General features: G+C 44.4%; 1 protein-coding gene across 1 annotated transcript; it reads left to right on the top strand.

The window, feature by feature from the left end:
* The first annotated feature begins 310 nt into the window (after positions 1 to 310).
* LOC138364966 (DDRGK domain-containing protein 1-like) lies at positions 311 to 784 on the top strand. Its single transcript, XM_069325053.1, has one exon. The coding sequence runs from the start codon at positions 311 to 313 to the stop codon at positions 782 to 784; it is 474 nt and encodes a 157-aa protein (XP_069181154.1).
* Positions 785 to 18,888: the final 18,104 nt, after the last annotated feature.

Raw genomic sequence — 18,888 nt, forward strand, 5'->3', positions numbered from 1 at the left:
CATGTATCCATGAAGTTTTATACAATCTTATTTTCTTGTCCTTTGTCAGACCTCAGCACAAAGTGTGTCGCACCTGACAATAGGTCATGCTGAGGCTGACACCTGATCAAATTAATGTACCCCGTTATATTAAAAAGAAACATAAGAAAAACACTCAGAACAAACTTATTTTAAATGTGTTGGGTGGTCAACAGTTCGATCCCAACACATATGGGGGCCGGTCCGGGAGTGTTTTGAGCAAGACACACTGTGTATACTTGTAGCACCCATTGCTAGTCATCTAGGTATCCAGCCAGGTAAAGTTTTCATCATGGATCGTGTCCAAGCATTTATAACAAAAGAGGACCCATTGATTTTGGAGAGCTGTACGAAAGAACAGATGAAGCAAATCGCCGAACACTATGAGATAGAATTAGTGTCGACTAAAGTGGTCTATATGAGACAAGAACTTGGAAATAAAGTAAGGTCTCGACGCGAAGACGTAGGAGCGGTAGGATTAGATGTGAGTGCAAAGGAAAGTGGGGAACCAGATAATGAGGAAGTATCTTCAAATAGGAGAGGAAATTTAGAATATGAATTGGAACGTTTGAAACTGGAAGCTCAAATTAAGAGGGAAGAGAGAGAGTTTCAATTAGAGAAATTGAAACTGGAGCAAGAGAAATTGCGACTTGAGAGCGAGAACGAGAAAGTGCGACTTGAGAGTGAGCAAAAAACGCGTGTAGAATTAGAAAAGGAGAAAACGAAGCAAATGGAAATCGAAGCAAATAAATTTGTGGCTGCTTAGAGGCGAGGGCGAGAGGTACACTCGAAGAGCATATCTATGCCTGCAGCATATGATCACAAGGCACGTGAAAAGGAGGTTCCGCAATTTTGTCCAGAAGAGTCTGAGTCTTTTTTTGAGCATTTTGAAAAAGTTGCTACACTAAAGCAGTGGCCAGAGGAGGATTGGGCCCAATTGGTGCAAATAAGATTGACTGGGGCGGCGAGAGAGGCCTATACCTAGCTCTCTCTAGAAGACTGTAAAAATTACTGGACTGTGAAAAGCAGCGTATTAAGGTCATTTCTACTGACACCTGAAGCTTACCGGAAGCGGTTCAGAGAAATGGTAAAAACACAGAGGAGCACCTATGCTGAAACAGCCAGAGATTTGGAACGTAGATTCCAAAGATGGATGGGTTCCGAAAATGTAGAATCATTCGAAGACTTAAACCAATTGATGTTAAAGGAAAAATTCTTGGAGATGGTGACTCCAGACACCAGGTTTAAGGTTCAAGAAGCAGGAATAAAAACACTCTTAGAAGCAGCGGACAAAGCAGATGTAATTACGGAAGCTTACAGAAGTCTCCAGGAACATAAAGAAAAAGGTCACGCAATGTTGCAGGGTAGTAAAAGACAGTATACGTGGAATAGTGGAGATGGTCGTGGATATACTGGCAAGCCGATAGCCCGACAAAGTCAGGGGTATGTGGAATTTTCTCCGTCGGGAGGTGACGCATTCGAGGGTCAGGCTAGGGCACCCTCGGGTCAAGGAGGAAGTACAACATCTAGAAATCGAGGTACAGGACAATGTAGACATGGCGAATCCTATTATAATGGACAACGTAGTTCGAGAGGACGAGGATTCCCGTCTCAGGTAATATGCTACACATGTAACAAGCCTGGACACTTAAGTAGAGAGTGTAGGCAAGGCAAGAGAGTGGTGTCCCTCACAGTAAATAAATACAGAAGTCCTTATACAAGTTTAAAGGAGGAATTGCCCCAGGAGAAGATGTTCATTACGAAAGGATATAACCCTTTCATTAGCAAAGGTATGGTGAGTATTGGGGGTCAGCCTGACCAACAAGTCACAATATTACGTGACACAGGAGCGAATCAGAGCTTAATACTGAAAAGCCTATTTCCTGAGTACAAATCTTGTATAAACGGACAAATAATTAAGGTACGGGGTATAAATTCAGAGATGGATATACCTGTGTGTACAGTAAAGCTAACCTCTGATTACTTTACAGATGAAGTGATGTTAGGAGTGTGCTCGGACATACCCATTCCTGGAGTACACGTCATCTTTGGCAATGATTTGTGCGGTTCAAGTGTGTTGCCAGAGGTACTGCGCAGTTATATACCAAACGGACATCAAAACAATTTGGAAGATGAAAAGTGTGATAACATAACACTCGCCAGTATTCTGGATGATCCCTCGGAAGATGATCAAATGGAAGTATATCCGGCCTGTGTCGTAACCCGAGCGCAGAGTGCTCGACTAAGAGATGTGCCAGAGAGGATGGACGTATCTTCTGCAGAGAAGGAAGAGGTGGATTTTGGCCTAAAAGACTTGTTTGAGGAACATTCAGCACCAAGCACAGCGAGAGTGGAAGTAAGACCACAATTACCATCCCACATAAAGGTAAGCAAACCAGATTTTATAGCTGCCCAGAAATTAGAATTTGAGAAATATATCAAGGAAGCTAAGGGAGGAAATGCTTGTATCACGTCACCCACTTACTATTACCAGGACGACGGGGTTTTGATGCAAAAATGGCGATCGGACCACGCGCCAGCTGACAAAGACTGGGTTGAAAAGGATCAAGTGATTGTACCTAAAGGTTATAGGAACTCTGTATTGGAAGTTGCCCATGCATTAGAAATGGCGGGACATCTCGGTGTTCATAAGACACTTAGGAAAATACAAGAGCATTTTTATTGGCCAGGTATGGCGGCAGATGTAAAAAGGTATTGCAGAACTTGTTTATCCTGTCAGAGAGCGGGAAAACCTGCTCCAGCGCTTCCTAGAGCCCAACTAAAGCCAATTCCAGCGTTTGGGGAACCTTTTGAAAGGATAATAGTGGATTGCGTAGGTCCCCTACCCAGAACAAGAAAAGGGAACGAATACTTATTTACCATCATGTGCTCAGCGACTCGTTTTCCCGAGGCATTTCCCGTGCGAAAGATAACCTCCAGAATATTGCTTGACAGGTTATCTTGAGATGATTTCGGGGCTTTTTAGTGTTCCCGCGGCCCGGTCCTCGACCAGGCCTCCACCCCCAGGAAGCAGCTCGTGACAGCTGACTAACACCCAGGTACCTATTTTACTGTTAGGTAACAGGGGCATAGGGGGAAAGAAACTCTGCCCATTGTTTCCCGCCGGCGCCTGGGATCGAACCCAGGATCACAAGTCCAGCGTGCTGTCCGCTCGGCCGACCGGCTCCCCCCAATCATTACAAAAAATATTTTTCGTGGGTAGGAATGCCGAAGGTTTTGCAATCCGATTTGGGCAGTGTTTTTCAATCAAAGCTGTTCCGTAAGACAATGAAGGATTGGGATGTGAAACAGATTAGGTCATCTCCTTATCATCCCCCAATCTCAAGGGGCCATCGAACATTTTCATGGCACTATGAAGAGCCTTTTGCGAATTTATTGTGCTGAGCAAGGGGCACAGTGGGACGAGGCCATCGCCCCAATAATGTTTGCTATCAGGGATTCGGTAGTTGAGTCCTTAGGCATGACACCGTTTCAATTAGTATATGGGCATACGGTGAGAAGTCCGATAGTTATATTGAAGGATCGGTTAACATCTGAAGGTTCAATAGATAATCTGGAAACGTATGTTCAAAAGTTTAAATGCAGATTGTTCAGGGCGCGAGAGTTGGCGAAGGAAAATTGGAAAATATCCCAAGCAACCAGGCAAAATATTACAACAAAGGTACCAAAAAGAGAAGTTTTAATGCAGGTGATAAGGTATTGGTCTATCTACCTGTAAAAGGGACGGTAAATGATTCAAAATTTTGTGGACCCTATATGGTCAAGAAGAAACTTGGTGATTTAACATACGTAATACACATGCCTGACAGACCGAGAAAATCCCAGATATGTCACGTAAACTTAATGAAAAGGTATTGGGATAGAGATGAGGATGGGCAACTAGACACTGCTGTAATGTGCGCAGTTTCCAATGAGTTTACGGAATTAAACCAAAACAGGCTAGAAACAGCAGATGGAGCCCGAATTTCTAATTCTCAGCGGTTACGAGATATGAATGCACACTTGACATACTTAGATGATCAAAGGAGGCAGGACATAGAAGAGATTCTCATGAAATACATATCACTATTCTCTGACGTACCGCGACGACACGCGAAATTACGCACGAGGTAAATGTAGGAGGAGCTCGACCAATAAAGCAACATCGTATAGAATAAATCCTGAAAAGAGAGAAATTATGCGAAGTGAGGTAAAATGTCTATTGGAAAATGATCTGGCAGAATTGAGCGACAGTGATTGGAGCTCACCTTGTCTACTGGTGAAAAAGCCAGATGGCACACATAGGTTGTGCACGGATTACAGAAAGGTGAATTCGGTCACTATCGCAGACTCGTACCCAATTCCTCGAATTGAGGATTGTATCGACCAAATAAGACACGCCCAGTTCGTATCTAAAATTGACCTTCTGAAAGGGTACTATCAGATACCCCTCTCAGAGAGTGCCAAGAGAATCTCTGCCTTCGTGACACCTGACGGTCTTTATCAATATAAAGTACTACCATTCGGTATGAAAAATAGTGGAAATTGTTTCCAGAGAACCATGAATAAAATCCTACAAGGGATGGTAGGTTGTACAGTTTATATTGATGACATCATAGTGTATTCACACTCGTGGGAAGAACACCTTCATCAACTAAAAGAGTTGTTTGATAAATTGGAAGATGTAAATTTGACTATTAATCTCCCAAAAAGTGAATTTGGCAAAGCAAAATTGCAAAATCTTGGATACATCGTAGGACAAGGGAAGGTTGCCCGTGTCAGACAAAAAGTTGAAGCCATAGATAAGTACCCTGTGCCTAGAGGGAGAAGAGATTTACTCAGGTACCTAGGCATAGTGGGGTACTATAGAAAATTCTGCAGAAATTTTGCAACCATTGCGACACCATTAACAGGACTTTTAGCGAAGCATAAGAAGTGGCAGTGGGACGAAGCCTGTCAAGAATCGTTTAATAAAACGAAATCATTGCTAACAGAAGCCCCTGTATTGGTTTCACCCGATTTTCAGAAGCCATTTTCCTTCTTTGTCGATGCAAGTGATGTAGGTGCGGGCGCTGTTTTGACTAGGGACCGAAATGGAACTTGTAAACCAGTGTCCTATTTCTCTAGGAAGTTTTTACCTATTCAAAGAGCATATAGTACCGTTGAAAAGGAAACCTTAGCCTTAGTAATGGCGCTACAGTATTTTGAGGTATACGTGGGAGCAGGCATAGGACCTGTTACGGTCCTCACGGATCATAACCCTCTCGTATTTTTAAATAAAATGAAGAATACCAATCAGTGCCTAACCAGGTGGGCCCTAATATTACAAGACTATAACTTAAATATAGTACACATTAAAGGAAAAGAAAACGTAATGGCTGACGCATTATCCCGTAGTATGGTATAAAGAAAACAGTAGACAGTGTGAACTAAAACGTTTTAGAGAAGAAAATAAGAAAATAGTAAAGTGATGAAGGACGGTAGACTTCAGGAAAGTACTTGTGCATCAGCCACACCGTCCAAAGCGGTGTGTTCAGAAAATGTACATATGTATTTTTTGTACATACTTATAAAGATAATTTGTTGTTAAAACAGTTTTTGTGTGCAGTTGGAGGCAAAGGAGATCCTGTACGCCAAAGATCAGTGGTCAGTAGGTACGGCACCATGTCTACAAAATGATAAGGTATGTCTGATAAGACATATCATGACTAGAATGAGTTAAATCTTTGTAGGATGGACAAAAAAGGAATAGTGCTACATTCGGTAGAGAAAATTAGTTTTGATGCTCCGAAATAACACTCTTTTAAGGGGGGAGGAGTGTTACGAAATACTGTATCCTGTTATTTCGTCGCATAAAGGCACGGTTATTTAATAGTAATACGTTCATTATTACAGGAAGAACAAGGGTAACGACCATGGAGGTCGTTAACGGCCAGCACGGTGTGGCTCGTCCGGTGGCGGGAATATCTGTTAGCCAATCAGAAGCACCGGGCGAGGTAATGAGTGCTGGTCGGAGCAGGTGGGAAGACAGACATCTACTCCCCTCCATTCAGTCAACATGCCGTCGTCGCTTTCGGATGTTTGACCAACTGTTCCAGTATGCTCCACCCTCGCCAAGGAAAAGGACGTGAGGACCTAGCAGCATAGTAGACGTCTCTGAGGTCGTGGAAGTCACCGTCTTTGATAGTTAGAGGTCGGCGTTGAGGTAACACACAGTTTCCGAATAGTGGTACTAATTACGGAAAAGTGGATGATCTATAAGGGGGAAGAACCATCGGACAAGTGACGACCATTTCATGGTCGCAGTGTCTCTATATATATATATATATATATATAACTGTACTTGTGTACAATGCCTTAATATATATACATGTTTTACATTTTACATAAAGGTGGTTAGAGATATATCCGAATATATCCATGATGAAGTTTTATACAATCTTATTTTCTTGTCCTTTGTCAGACCTCAGCACAAAGTGTGTCGCACCTGACAATAGGTCATGCTGAGGCTGACACCTGATCAAATTAATGTACCCCGTTATATTACTAAGAAACATAAGAAAAACACTCAGAACAAACGTATTTTAAATGTGTTGGGTTGTCGACAGTTCGATCCCAACAATATGCAACTGAAAACTCACACTCCAGAAGTGACTCGAACCCATACTGCCAGAAGCAATGCACCTGATGTACAGGATCCCTAAGCTACTCGACCAACACGACTGGACCAAAGAGGATGGTAGCCGAGGATAATTCCCCATTCCCCCGCCGGCACTCTTTTGGTGATCTTGGGCTTGGTATTTTATCTAATCATCTAATTCTTTGGGGCACCCATGAGGAACACAAACGCGAACAAGCCCGAACGGTCTCCAGATATACATGCAACTGAAAACTCACATGCCAGAAGTAACTCTGGCTAACACCCAAGTACCTATTTTACTGCTAGGCAACAGGGGCATAGGGTGAAAGAAACTCTGCCCATTGTTGATCGCCGGCGCCCAGGATCGAACCTGGTACCATAGGATCACAAGTCCAGTGTGCTGTCCGCTCGGCCGACCGGCTCCCGACCGGTAGCCGAGGCTAATTCCCCATTCCCCCGCCGGCACTCTTTTGGTGATCTTGGGCATGGTATTTTATCAAATCACCACATTCTTTGGGGAACACGTGAGGAACACAAATGCGAATCAGCCTGAACGGTCTCCAGGCATATATGCAACTGAAAACTCACACCCCAGAAGTGACTCGAACCCATACTGCCAGAAGCAATGCACCTGATGTACAGGATCCCTTAACCACTCGTTCAACACGACTGGACAAAAAAAGATGGTAACCGAGGCAAATTCCCCATCCCCCCGCCGGCACTCTGTTGGTAATCTTGGGCATGCTATTTTATCAAATCACCTCATTCTTTGGGGTACACATGAGGAACACAAATGCAAACAAAGCCTGAACGTCTCCAGGCATATATGCAACTGAAAACTCTCACCCCAGAAGTGACTCGAACCCATACTGCCAGTAGCAATGCATCTGATATACAGGATACCTTAACCACTCGACCAACACGACTGGACAAAAGAGTATGGTTGCCGAGGCTAATTCCCCATCCTCCCGCCGGCAGTCTGTTGGTAATCTTTGGCATGGTATTTTATCAAATCACCTCATTCTTTGGGGCACACATGAGGAACACAAATGTGAACAAGCCTGAATGGTTTCCAGGGATATTTGCAACTGAAAACTCACACCCCAGAAGTGACTCGAATTTATACTGTCAGAAGCAATGCATCTGATGTACAGGATCCCTCAACCACTCGACCAACACGACCAGATAAAAGAGGATGGTAGCAGAGGTTAATTCCCCATCCCCCCGCCGGCACTCTATTGGTAATATTGGGCATGGTATTTTATCAAATCACCTCATTCTTTGGGGCACATTATACTGGCAGCAGGTTATCTTTTATGCAAGTCTCATTGAATATGACAGCATATTCCGTATATACTATTTTCTGATTTAGGGCTTTTATTCCTCTTACTAATGCTCTTGCATCAGGGTTCAACTGGAAGAGGAGTTCACCAAAAGTCATGGTGAACTCCTCTTTCTCCTCCCTTCCCCCCCTCCCCTCACTCACTCCCCTCCTCCCACTCCTTGTTCTCCCCAGTACCTCCCTTCTCCCCCATCCCCCAAGCCCCCTCTTGTCCCACATGCCCTCCCGTCTCTTCCACCCCCTAGCCCTCCGTTCTCCCCCACCCCCCTAAGCCCTCCACTCTACCCCACCGCACTTAAGCCTTCCCCTCTCCACCACTCCCCTAAACCCTCCCATCTTCCTCACCCACCTCAGCCTTCCCTTCCCCCCTCTGCTCCCCAAGCCCTCCCCTTTTTCTGCCCCCCAAGCCCCCACTTCTCCCCCAACCCCCAAGCCTCTCCTCCCCCCATGCTTCCCCAACCCCCCAAGCCTCTCCTTCCCCCCATGCTCCCCCAACCCCCCAAGCCTCTCCTCCCTATGCTCCCCCAACCCTCCCTTTCTCATCCTCCCCCTCTCACTCTCCCCCTCTACCCTCCTCCTCTCACCCACCCTCCTACCCTCCCCCTCTCACGCCCACCCTTACCATCCCCCTCTCCCCCCCCCCCAAGCCCTTCTTCCTTCACCAGTCTCCCTGTACCAGATCCTCCCAGCTCCCGCTCAACCCAGATCCCATAGGTCCCCCTCAGAGGAGAAACAAAAGAGTTAGTTTCAGTGTAATGTACTCGAACATAGATGGGATCACAAGCAAGGCAAGTGGACTAAGGGAAAGAGCACAAGAAGTGAATCCACATGTAATCGGACTCACTGAAAGAAAACTCTCAGGAATTATAACGAATGACGTAATTCCCCAGGAGTACACAGTAATAAGGAAAGAGAGGGAAGGTAGAGGAGGTGGCAGAGTGGCCCTACTTATGAGAAAGGAATGGAGTTTTAAGGAGATGGCTATCCCGGACTGTGAGGGTTTCAGAGACTACATACCAGGCACCATGACAATGTTAGGACCAAAAAATAGTAGTAGCAGTAATATATAACCCTCCACCAAATGACAGAAGACCCAGTCAAGAGTATGAAAACAACAACATGGCAGTACCACTATAATTGAGAGGGCAGCCTCTGCTGCCTGCAGAAATAGATCCCACTTGCTGACGATGGGGGACTTCAATCATGGAAGGATCGATTGGGAGAACGAGGAACCGCACGGAGGCGAGGATACGTGGAGAGCCAAACCATTTGAGATGGGGACTAGAAACTTTTTAACCCAACATGTCAGAGAACCCACAAGGATGAGAAGAAATGACGAACCAGCGAGATTCGACCTGGTCTTCACCCTGAACGACTCTGACATAAGAGAAATCGGTTTTGAGGCCCCAGTAGGAATGAACGACCACAGTGTACTGATGTTTGAGTTCCTGATTGAAGAAGGGTCATTGAACTCGAGGAGGGATACTGAAAACAAAAGGTTGGCATACCAAAAGGGAAACTATGAGGAGATAAGAAAATTCCTAACAGATATAGCATGGGAAACAGAGCTCAGGGGAAAGACAGCCCAAGACATGATGGACTACATCACGCAGAAGTGCAAGGAAGCAGCAAACAAGTTTGTCCCAGTCCAAAAGGAAAACAGTGAAATGAAGATGAGAAACCCATGGTTTAATCTGAGATTTAGGCTAGCTAAGCAGCAAAGTAAAACGGCATGCAGAAACTATAGGAATAACAGGACACTTGAGAGCAGAGAAAGAAACCAGAGTGCCAGGAATAAATATGTCAGGATGAGAAGAGAGGCAGAAAGATAATACGAAAATGACATCGCAAGCAAGGCAAAGACTCAGCCTAAATTGCTGCATAGCCTCATCAGGAGAGGTCTTCACCTTAGTGCAAGGAGAAATTCCAGAGATAAGAGAGGGAATAGTTAACCAGGAACCACTGGAAGAGTTTGATATTACCAGCGGGGAAGTAAGGAAGTGTTTACTAGAGTTGGATGTGACAAAGTCTATAGGCCCAGATGGAATCTTCCCTTGGATACTAAAGGAAGGAGCAAAGGAACTGTGCCTGCCACTCTCCATAGTGTATAACGAATCACTAGCAACAGGGGGAACTGCCAGAAATTTGGAAAGCAGCTAACATAGTCTCGATATACAAGAAAGGGGATAGAAAGGAGGCACTGAACTACAGGCCAGTGTCCCTAACCGGCATTCCATGTAGGCTGATACAGAAGTTTGTGCGAAGAAAGCTAGTGGAACATCTGGAGCAAAAGAACTTTGTAACACAGCATCAACATGGGTTCAGGAATGGCAGGTCCTGCCTCGCAGGGTTACTTGAATTCTATGACCAGGCAACAAAAATCAGGCAAGAAAGAGAAGAGTGGGCAGACTGCATATTTTTGGATTGTCAGAAAGCCTTTGATACAGTACCACACGAGAGGCTACTGAAAAAGCTGGAGATGCAGGCTGGAGTGAAAGGGAAGGTACTCCATTGGAAAAGGGAGTACCTAAGCAACAGGAGACAACGAGTCAGTGTGAGGAGTGAGGTTTCAGATTGGCGAGACGTTACAAGTGGAGTCTCGCAGGGGTCAGTCCGTGGAAATATGCTGTTTCTGATATATATGTAAATGATCTCCCAGAGGGTATAGACTCGTTTCTCCAAATGTTTGCTGATGATGCAAAAATTATGAGGAGGTTTCAAACAGAGGATGATAGTAGGAGGCTATAAGATGACCTAGACAGACTGAGTGAATGGTCCAACAAATGGCTGTTGAAGTTCAACCCGAGTAAATGGAAAGTAATGGAACTAGGCAGTGGAAACTGGAGGTCAGACACAGGATACTGAATAGGAGATGAAGTACTTCATGAAACGGACAGAGAGAAAGATCTAAAAGTTGATATCACACCAAACCTGTCTCCTGAAGCCCACATAAAAAGAATAACGTCTGCGGCATATGCGAGGCTGGCTAACATCAGGAACCTGTGTAAGGAATCATTCAGAATTCTGTACACCACATATGTAAGACCAATCCTGGAGTATGCAGCCCCAGCATGGAGCCCGTACCTTGTTAAGCACAAGACGAAGCTGGAAAAAGTTCAGAGGTATGCCACTAGACTAGTCGCAGAACTAAGAGGCATGAGTTACGAGGAAAGGCTGTGGGAAATGCACCTTACGACACTGGAAGACAGAGGAGTAAGGGGAGACATGATCACAACCAACAAAATCGTCAGGGAAATAGACCAGGTAGACAAGGATAAACTATTTAACACTTGTGGTACGCGAACAAGGGACATAGGTGGAAACTGAGTACACACATGAGCCACAGAGATGTTAGAAAGAACTTTTTCAGTGTCAGAGTAGTTAACAGATGGACTGCATTAGGCAGTGATGTGGTGGAGGCTGACTCCATACACAGTTTCAAATGTAGATATGGTAGAGCCCAGTAGGCTCAGGAATCTGTACCCCAGTTGATTGATAGTTGAGACGCGGGACCAAGGAGCCAAAGCTCAACCCCCGCAAGCACAAATAGGTGAGTACAAATTGGTGAGTACACACACACACACACACACACACACACACACACACACACACACACACACACACACAAAATCCATGGCTTAACAGGGCATGTATGGAAGCCCTGTTTTGGTATTATACTGAACAAAAGGGCATGGAGGAACTTCCGAAATAACAGAACACCAGAAAGCAGAGAGAGATACCAGAGAACCAGGAATGAGTATGTCAGTGTGCGAAGGGAAGCAGAGAAAAATTATGAAAATGATATAGCAGGCAAAGCCAAGACCGATCAAAAGCTACTCCACAGTCACATCAGGAGGAAAACAACAGTAAAAGAACAGGTAATGAAACTTAGAACAGGCGAGGACAGGTATACAGAGAATGACAAAGCGGTGTGTGAGGAACTCAACAAGAGGTTCCAGGAGGCCTTCACAATAGAACATGGTGAGGTCACTGCACTAGGAGAGGGGGCAGTAAACCAGGCCGCCGTGGAAGGGTTCGAAATTACGAGAGATGAGGTGGGCAAGCGAGACCTGTTGGATCTGGATGTGAGAAAGGCTGTTGGCCCAGACGGGATATCACCATGGGTATTGAAAGAGTGTGCAGAGGCACTCTGATTGCCACTCTTCATAGTGTACTGGAGATGGGAGACCTACCAGAAATATAGAAGGCGGCAAATGTTGTCCCAATATACAACTACAGGCACTACAGGCAAGTGTCCTTAACTTGTATACCATGCAAAGTGATGGAGAAGATCGTGAGAAAAAATCTAGTAACACATCTGGAGAGAAGGGACTTCGTGAAAAATCGCCAACATGGGTTCAGAGAGGGTAAATCTTGCCTTACAGGCTTAATAGAATTCTACGATCAAGTGACAAAGATTAAGCAAGAAAGAGAAGGCTGGGCAGACTGCATTTTTTTGGACTGTCAGAAAGCCTTTGATACAGTCCAATACAGTTCATTCTAATAAGAAAGGATTAGAATGCAGTTACCAACATCCCAAAAAATGTTTAAATATGCTTAGGAAAGGTGAGTGTCGATTTGGATCAATATGTAGGTTTTTCCATCCTGACATGTGCCAAACCTCACTGGAGGACAGAAAATGCTATGACCTCAGCTGCCCACACTTTCACGTGAAAGGCACAGAACGCTACATAAAGAGTGGCAAGCAGGATAATGAATTTGGAGAAAACTCTATAAATTTTTTATACCAGACCGGCAGAGAATTCAAAAGGAGCAGCATGGAGAATGTATGGAACTGGATGCCAGATCCACTTGCATTCCAGAATTACAGATACAATTACCCACCGAAAGGGAACTACAACTACGACAGAAAACTGCCCTACAACAATCAGTACTGGTCAGAACAAACTCATTATGTCCACGAATAATGGACTTGCCGAAAAAGTCTCCCATTCAAACTTTCACTAATAGAGTAACCTCATTCATCTTTGCCAACATACAAGGACTGAAAACAAGAACAAACAACAAAGTACAGTTCATAAATGGCCTCCTCACGGAGTCAAATGCAGTATTTGGAGCTTTCACAGAAACCCATGCAGGGGAATTGTTGGACAGTGAGATCTGGATTCCAGGATATAACCTATACAGGTGTGATAGGAAAATTAGGTCACATGGAGGAGTGGGTTTGTATATTAGGGAAGACCTTGTATGCTCGGAGCTCCTAAACGTTACAAATGAGGTGGTAGAGGTACTGGGATTAAAAATAGAAAAAATAATTTTAGTGATTATACTAATATACAAACCGCCAGATGCAACGGCTGAGGAATTCACAGAACAGATAAGCAAAATAGAGAATAGCCTTGATAATTTGGAGAACCCGATACCTGATATTATCTTCTAGGTGACTTCAACTTGCCTAGTCTCAGGTGGAAAATAGCAAACAATAATATTATACCAGGAAATATATCAGGACATAACCAACCACGGATTAGAGAACTACTTAGATTCTGTGACAAATTTTCACTCAATCAGCAGATATCGGAGCCAACGAGAAATGAAAATATTCTAGATCTGGTCTTTACGAACAATGAAGACATTATCAGAGACATTACGATATCAGATACCACATACTCAGATCACAAACTCATTGAAGTGCAAACTACCATCAATACTCAGAATAGACCTAAAACGTTGATAAAGCGAGAGGGGCTATTCAGTAAATTCAATTTTAATAATAAAAGGATAGACTGGGAGATAATAAACAGGGAACTTACAAACATTCCATGGGGAACTGTTCTAAGTAATACAAGTCCTACAGAAGGAATAGAAAAACTGACTTCAGAAGCGTATCAAGTCTGTCTGAAACATGTTCCTTTGAGGAAAGCCAGAAAGAGATCTAACGTAGAAAGAGAACGCAGACGACACTATAAACGCAGGAAAAAAATAACGGAATTGTTTATGCAGACACGAATTTCCCGTCAAAGAAGGAATAATTTAAATAGGGAGATTGAAGAAATCGAGCGGAAATTGAAACACTCATATGAAACTGAAGAAAGGCAGTTAGAACAGAAAGCAATTCAGGAAATAAAGAAAAATCCAAAATATTTCTTCTCATATGTGAAATCAAAAGCAAAAACCACTGCCAGTATTGGACCTATTCGTACAAGTGAAGGTTCATACACGGAGGATGACAAAGAAATTAGTGAAATCCTAAAAAAGCAGTATGAGGACATGTTTAGCACTCCAATAAACAACATGAAGGTGGAAGATCCAGACAATTTCTTTATGCGGGATATTCAAACCCATGTAAATATAACTGATATAAACACGAGCGCACTAAATTTTGAAAAAGAAATTGAAAACATGCCCATGCACTCGGCCCCAGGTCCAGACTCATGGAATTCAATATTTATAAAGAAATGCAAAGTGCCGGTAGCACAGGCACTCAGTATAGTGTGGAGGAAGAGCCTGGACACGGGGAGATACCAGATGCACTTAAAGTAGCAGACATACCCCCTCTACACAAGGGAGGGAGCAAAGCATTGGCAAAAAATAATAGACCATTTGCACTAACATCGCACATCATAAAAGTATTTGAGAGAGTGATTAGGAGTCAGGTCACCAATTTCATGGAGACCAATGACCTTCACAACCCAGGCCAACATGGATTTCGAGCGGGAAGATCGTGCCTCTCACAGCTACTTGAGCACTACGACAAAGTCACTGAGGCATTAGAAGAGAAACAGAATGCTGATGTGATATACACGGACTTCGCAAAGGCTTTCGATAAATGTGACCATGGCGTGATAGCACACAAAATGAAGTCAATGCGAATAACCGGTAAAGTAGGACGCTGGATACTCAGTTTTCTGTCAAACAGGACTCAGCGAGTAACTGTCAACCATATAAAATCTAGTCCAAGTGCAGTGAAAAGCTCTGTACCTCAGGGTACAGTCCTTGCACCGCTGCTTTTCCTTATTCTCATATCAGATATAGACAAAAATACAAGTCACAGCTTCGTATCATCCTTTGCAGATGACACAAAAATCAGTATGAAAATTACCTCGGCTGAGGACATTGAAAAACTTCAAGCTGATATTAACAAAGTTTTCGACTGGGCATCAGAAAATAACATGATGTTTAACAGTGATAAATTCCAGGTACTCAGGTACGGTAAAAATGAGGACCTTAAACATAATACAGAGTACAAAACACAATCAAATGTGCCCATAGTAGGAAAACAGCGTGTAAAGGATTTGGGAATAATAATGTCTGACGACCTAACGTTTAAGGAGCATAACCAAGCAAATATTGCGACAGCCAGAAAAATGATAGGATGGATTACGAGAACTTTCAAATCCAGGGATCCCATCACAAGGGTTGTACTCTTCAAGTCACTTGTGTTGTCCCGTCTTGAGTACTGCTCAGTACTCACTTCCCCCTTCAGAGCAGGAGAGATTGCTGAAATAGAGGGAATACAGAGAACATATACGGCACGCATAGATGCAATAAAGCACCTAAATTATTGGGATCGTCTCAAAGCCCTCCAAATGTACTCACTAGAAAGAAGACGAGAGAGATATCAAATAATATACACCTGGAAGATACTGGAGGGCCAAGTACCAAATCTACACAGTAAAATAACAACGTACTGGAGTGAACGACATGGAAGAAAATGTAGAATAGAACCAATGAAGAGCAGAGGTGCCATAGGCACAATCAGAGAACACTGTATAAACATCAGAGGTCCGCGGTTGTTCAACGTCCTCCCAGCAAGCATAAGAAATATTGCCGGAACAACCGTGGACATTTTCAAGAGGAAACTAGATTTATTCCTCCAAGGAGTGCCGGACCAACCGGGCTGTGGTGGGTATGTGGGCCTGCGGGCCGCTCCAAGCAACAGCCTGGTGGACCAAACTCTCACAAGTCGAGCCTGGCCTCGGGCCGGGCTTGGGGAGTAGAACTACTCCCAGAACCCCATCAACCAGGTATCAACCAGGTAAGTCCCCCATAAGAGGCTGGTACATAAGCTGGAGAGACAGGCAGGAGTAACTGGTAAAGTGCTCCAGTGGATAAGGGAATACCTAAGCAATAGGAAGCAAAGAGTTTCAGTGAGAGGTGAGACCTCATTTTGGCGTGAAGTCACCAGTGGAGTCCCACAGGGCTCTTTACTCGGTCCTATCCTGTTCCTGATATACGTGAACGATCTTCCAGAGGGTATAGACTCATTCCTCTCAATGTTTGCTGACGATGCCAAAAATTATGAGAAGGATAAGACAGAGGAGGACAGCTTTAGGCTCCAAGAAGACCTAAACAAACTAAAGGAATGGTCGAATAAAGGGTTGTTAGAGTTTATCCGAAGCAAATGTAATGTAATGATGATAGGTGTAGGGAGCAGGAGGCCAGTTACAAGGTAACATTTCGGAGATGAAAATCTACACGAGTCAGAGAGAGAGAAAGACCTGGGGGTTGATATCACGCCAGACCTGTCAACTGAAACCCATATCAAGAGGATAACATCAGCAGCATATGCCAGGTTGGCTAACATAAGAACGGCATTTTGACACTTGTGCAAGGAATCATTCAGAACTTTGTATACCACCTATGTCAGACCAATCCTGGAGTATGTAGCCCCAGCATGGAGTCCATATCTAGTCAAGCATAAGACCAAACTGGAAAAAGTACAAAGGTTTGCCACCAGACTAGTACCCGGGCTGAGAGGTATGAGCTACGAAGAGAGACTACGGGAATTAAAGCTCACGTCGCTAGAAGACAGAGGAGTTAGGGGGAATATGATCACCACATACAAGATTCTCAGAGGAATTGACAGGGTAGATAAAGGCGGTGCTATTTAACAAGGGGCACATACACTAGGGGACACAGGTGGAAACTGAGTACCCAAATGAGCCACAGAGATATTAGAAAGAATTTTTTTAGTGTCAGAGTAGTTGACAAATGGAATGCATTAGGAAGTGATTTTTTTTTATTTTCTAACACAAACGTTACCACACATTTACAATGCTAACCAGCATATATACATTTTCTTCTATCCTCCATGGACAGGGTTAGAGATTTGTTAAACATATAGTTCATGGGTTTATTGAACAACGAGATGTGGTGGATGCTGACTCCATACACAGTTTCAAGTGTAGATATGATAGAGCCCAATAGGCTCAGGAACCTGTACACCTGTTGATTGACAGTTGGGAGGTGGGAGCAAAGAGCCAGAGCTCAACCCCCGCAAGCACAAATAGGTTAGTACAAATTGATGAGTATACACACACACACACACACACACACACACACACACACACACACAGTCCCTATGGGGCAGTGATAAGATACTCGCTTGGCGTTTCGCAAGCGCTTTGGCTTGAGTTCAAATCCTGGCCGGGGAGGATTGACCGGGCGCCAATTCTTAACTGTAGCCTCTGTTCACCCAGCAGTGAATGGGTACGTGGTTGTTGAACGATTCGGCAGGGTCGTATTCCGTGGAAATTAGGGTTAAGGACCTGCCCGAAACGCTACGCATACTAGTGGCTTTACAAGAATGTAAAACACACACACACACATACAAGCTCAACCCGTGCAAGCACAAATAGGTGAGTACACACACAAACAATCAATCTGATACAGATTGATTACAGGGGGACGTAACCAAGATGTCAACAGTACTCCTAACTGGTTTGTGCTTTGGGATGTTTAATTGGTGGTAATGCCTCTCAATATGTCAGTCAATCATACGGTGTAGAGTTATTGCAATATGATAGTTAGTCTTGGATATAAGTTAACAAATGGAACCGAACCTAAAGATATATTATACGGCTCACGTGGGCACTAGTTTTGCGGCACCTACATGTGAAAAACATCATGCCCTACACCGGATAACCCCTCACCTTCTCTCACCCCCACCCCCTCTCTCTCACCATAGCACCTCCAACAATACACACACAGCCTTCCACCCATATGGCCCACATCCTCCCATATCCCTTCCCACTCAGAACCAAACAACACACCCTCCCATCCTCTCCTCTCTCCTCTCTTCCTCACTCTCCTCTCTCCATCCCTCTCCCCCCATCCATCCATCCCCCCCGCCATCCATCTCCCCCCTATCTATCCACCGCTCTCCCCCGCTTTCCCTCACTCCCTCTCTCTCTCCCATGCCATCCCTCCACAGGATACTGTCCTTCCCCCCCCTCATCCGTACCACCTCCCACATTAAACACAAACACACACACACACACACACACACACACACACACACACACACACACACACACACACACACACACACACACACACACACACACACACACATTCGATTCCCGCACCAGGCAGAAACAAATGAGCAAAGTTTCTTTTACCCTGAATGCCCCTGTTAGCTAGCAGTAAATAGGTACCTTGGAGTTAGTCAGCTGTCATGGGCTGCTTCCTGGTGTGTGTGTGTGTGTGTGTGTGTGTGTGTGTGTGTGGTGTGGAAAAAAAAGTAGTTAGTAAACAGTTGATTGACGGTTGAGAGGCGGGCCGAAAGAGCAAAGCTCAACCCCCGCAAACACAACTAGGTGAATACACACACACACACCCACTTTGGGTCTTGGGTCAGCCTTGATAAGGGTCAGACGTGTAGGATCAGCAGTATGCATATACCAAGGGAGCAATAGGATCAAGGGAACGGGTTTACTGTGTGCAGTGAGAATCGGGACAGTGTAAATCGAACAATGGCATTGTATAAAACACATTGATCACATCTCGTGGTGAATAGAGAATTATCTTGGTGAAATTTGAGGCAGCATCAGTCGCATCAGCCGGGACCCACGTGGAGACCTGAAGACCTCACAGGATTACCGACGACACGCCGTGTATTCACCTAGAGTGCTTGTGGGGGACT

The sequence above is a fragment of the Procambarus clarkii genome, chromosome 15, assembly GCF_040958095.1.
Source record: "Procambarus clarkii isolate CNS0578487 chromosome 15, FALCON_Pclarkii_2.0, whole genome shotgun sequence".
In the NCBI taxonomy this organism is placed as follows: Eukaryota; Metazoa; Arthropoda; class Malacostraca; order Decapoda; family Cambaridae; genus Procambarus; species Procambarus clarkii.

What these genes read in the sequence shown, in the direction of transcription:
- LOC138364966 (XM_069325053.1), top strand. Translation starts at nt 311, where the DNA reads ATGGATCGTGTCCAAGCATTTATAACAAAAGAGGACCCATTGATTTTG.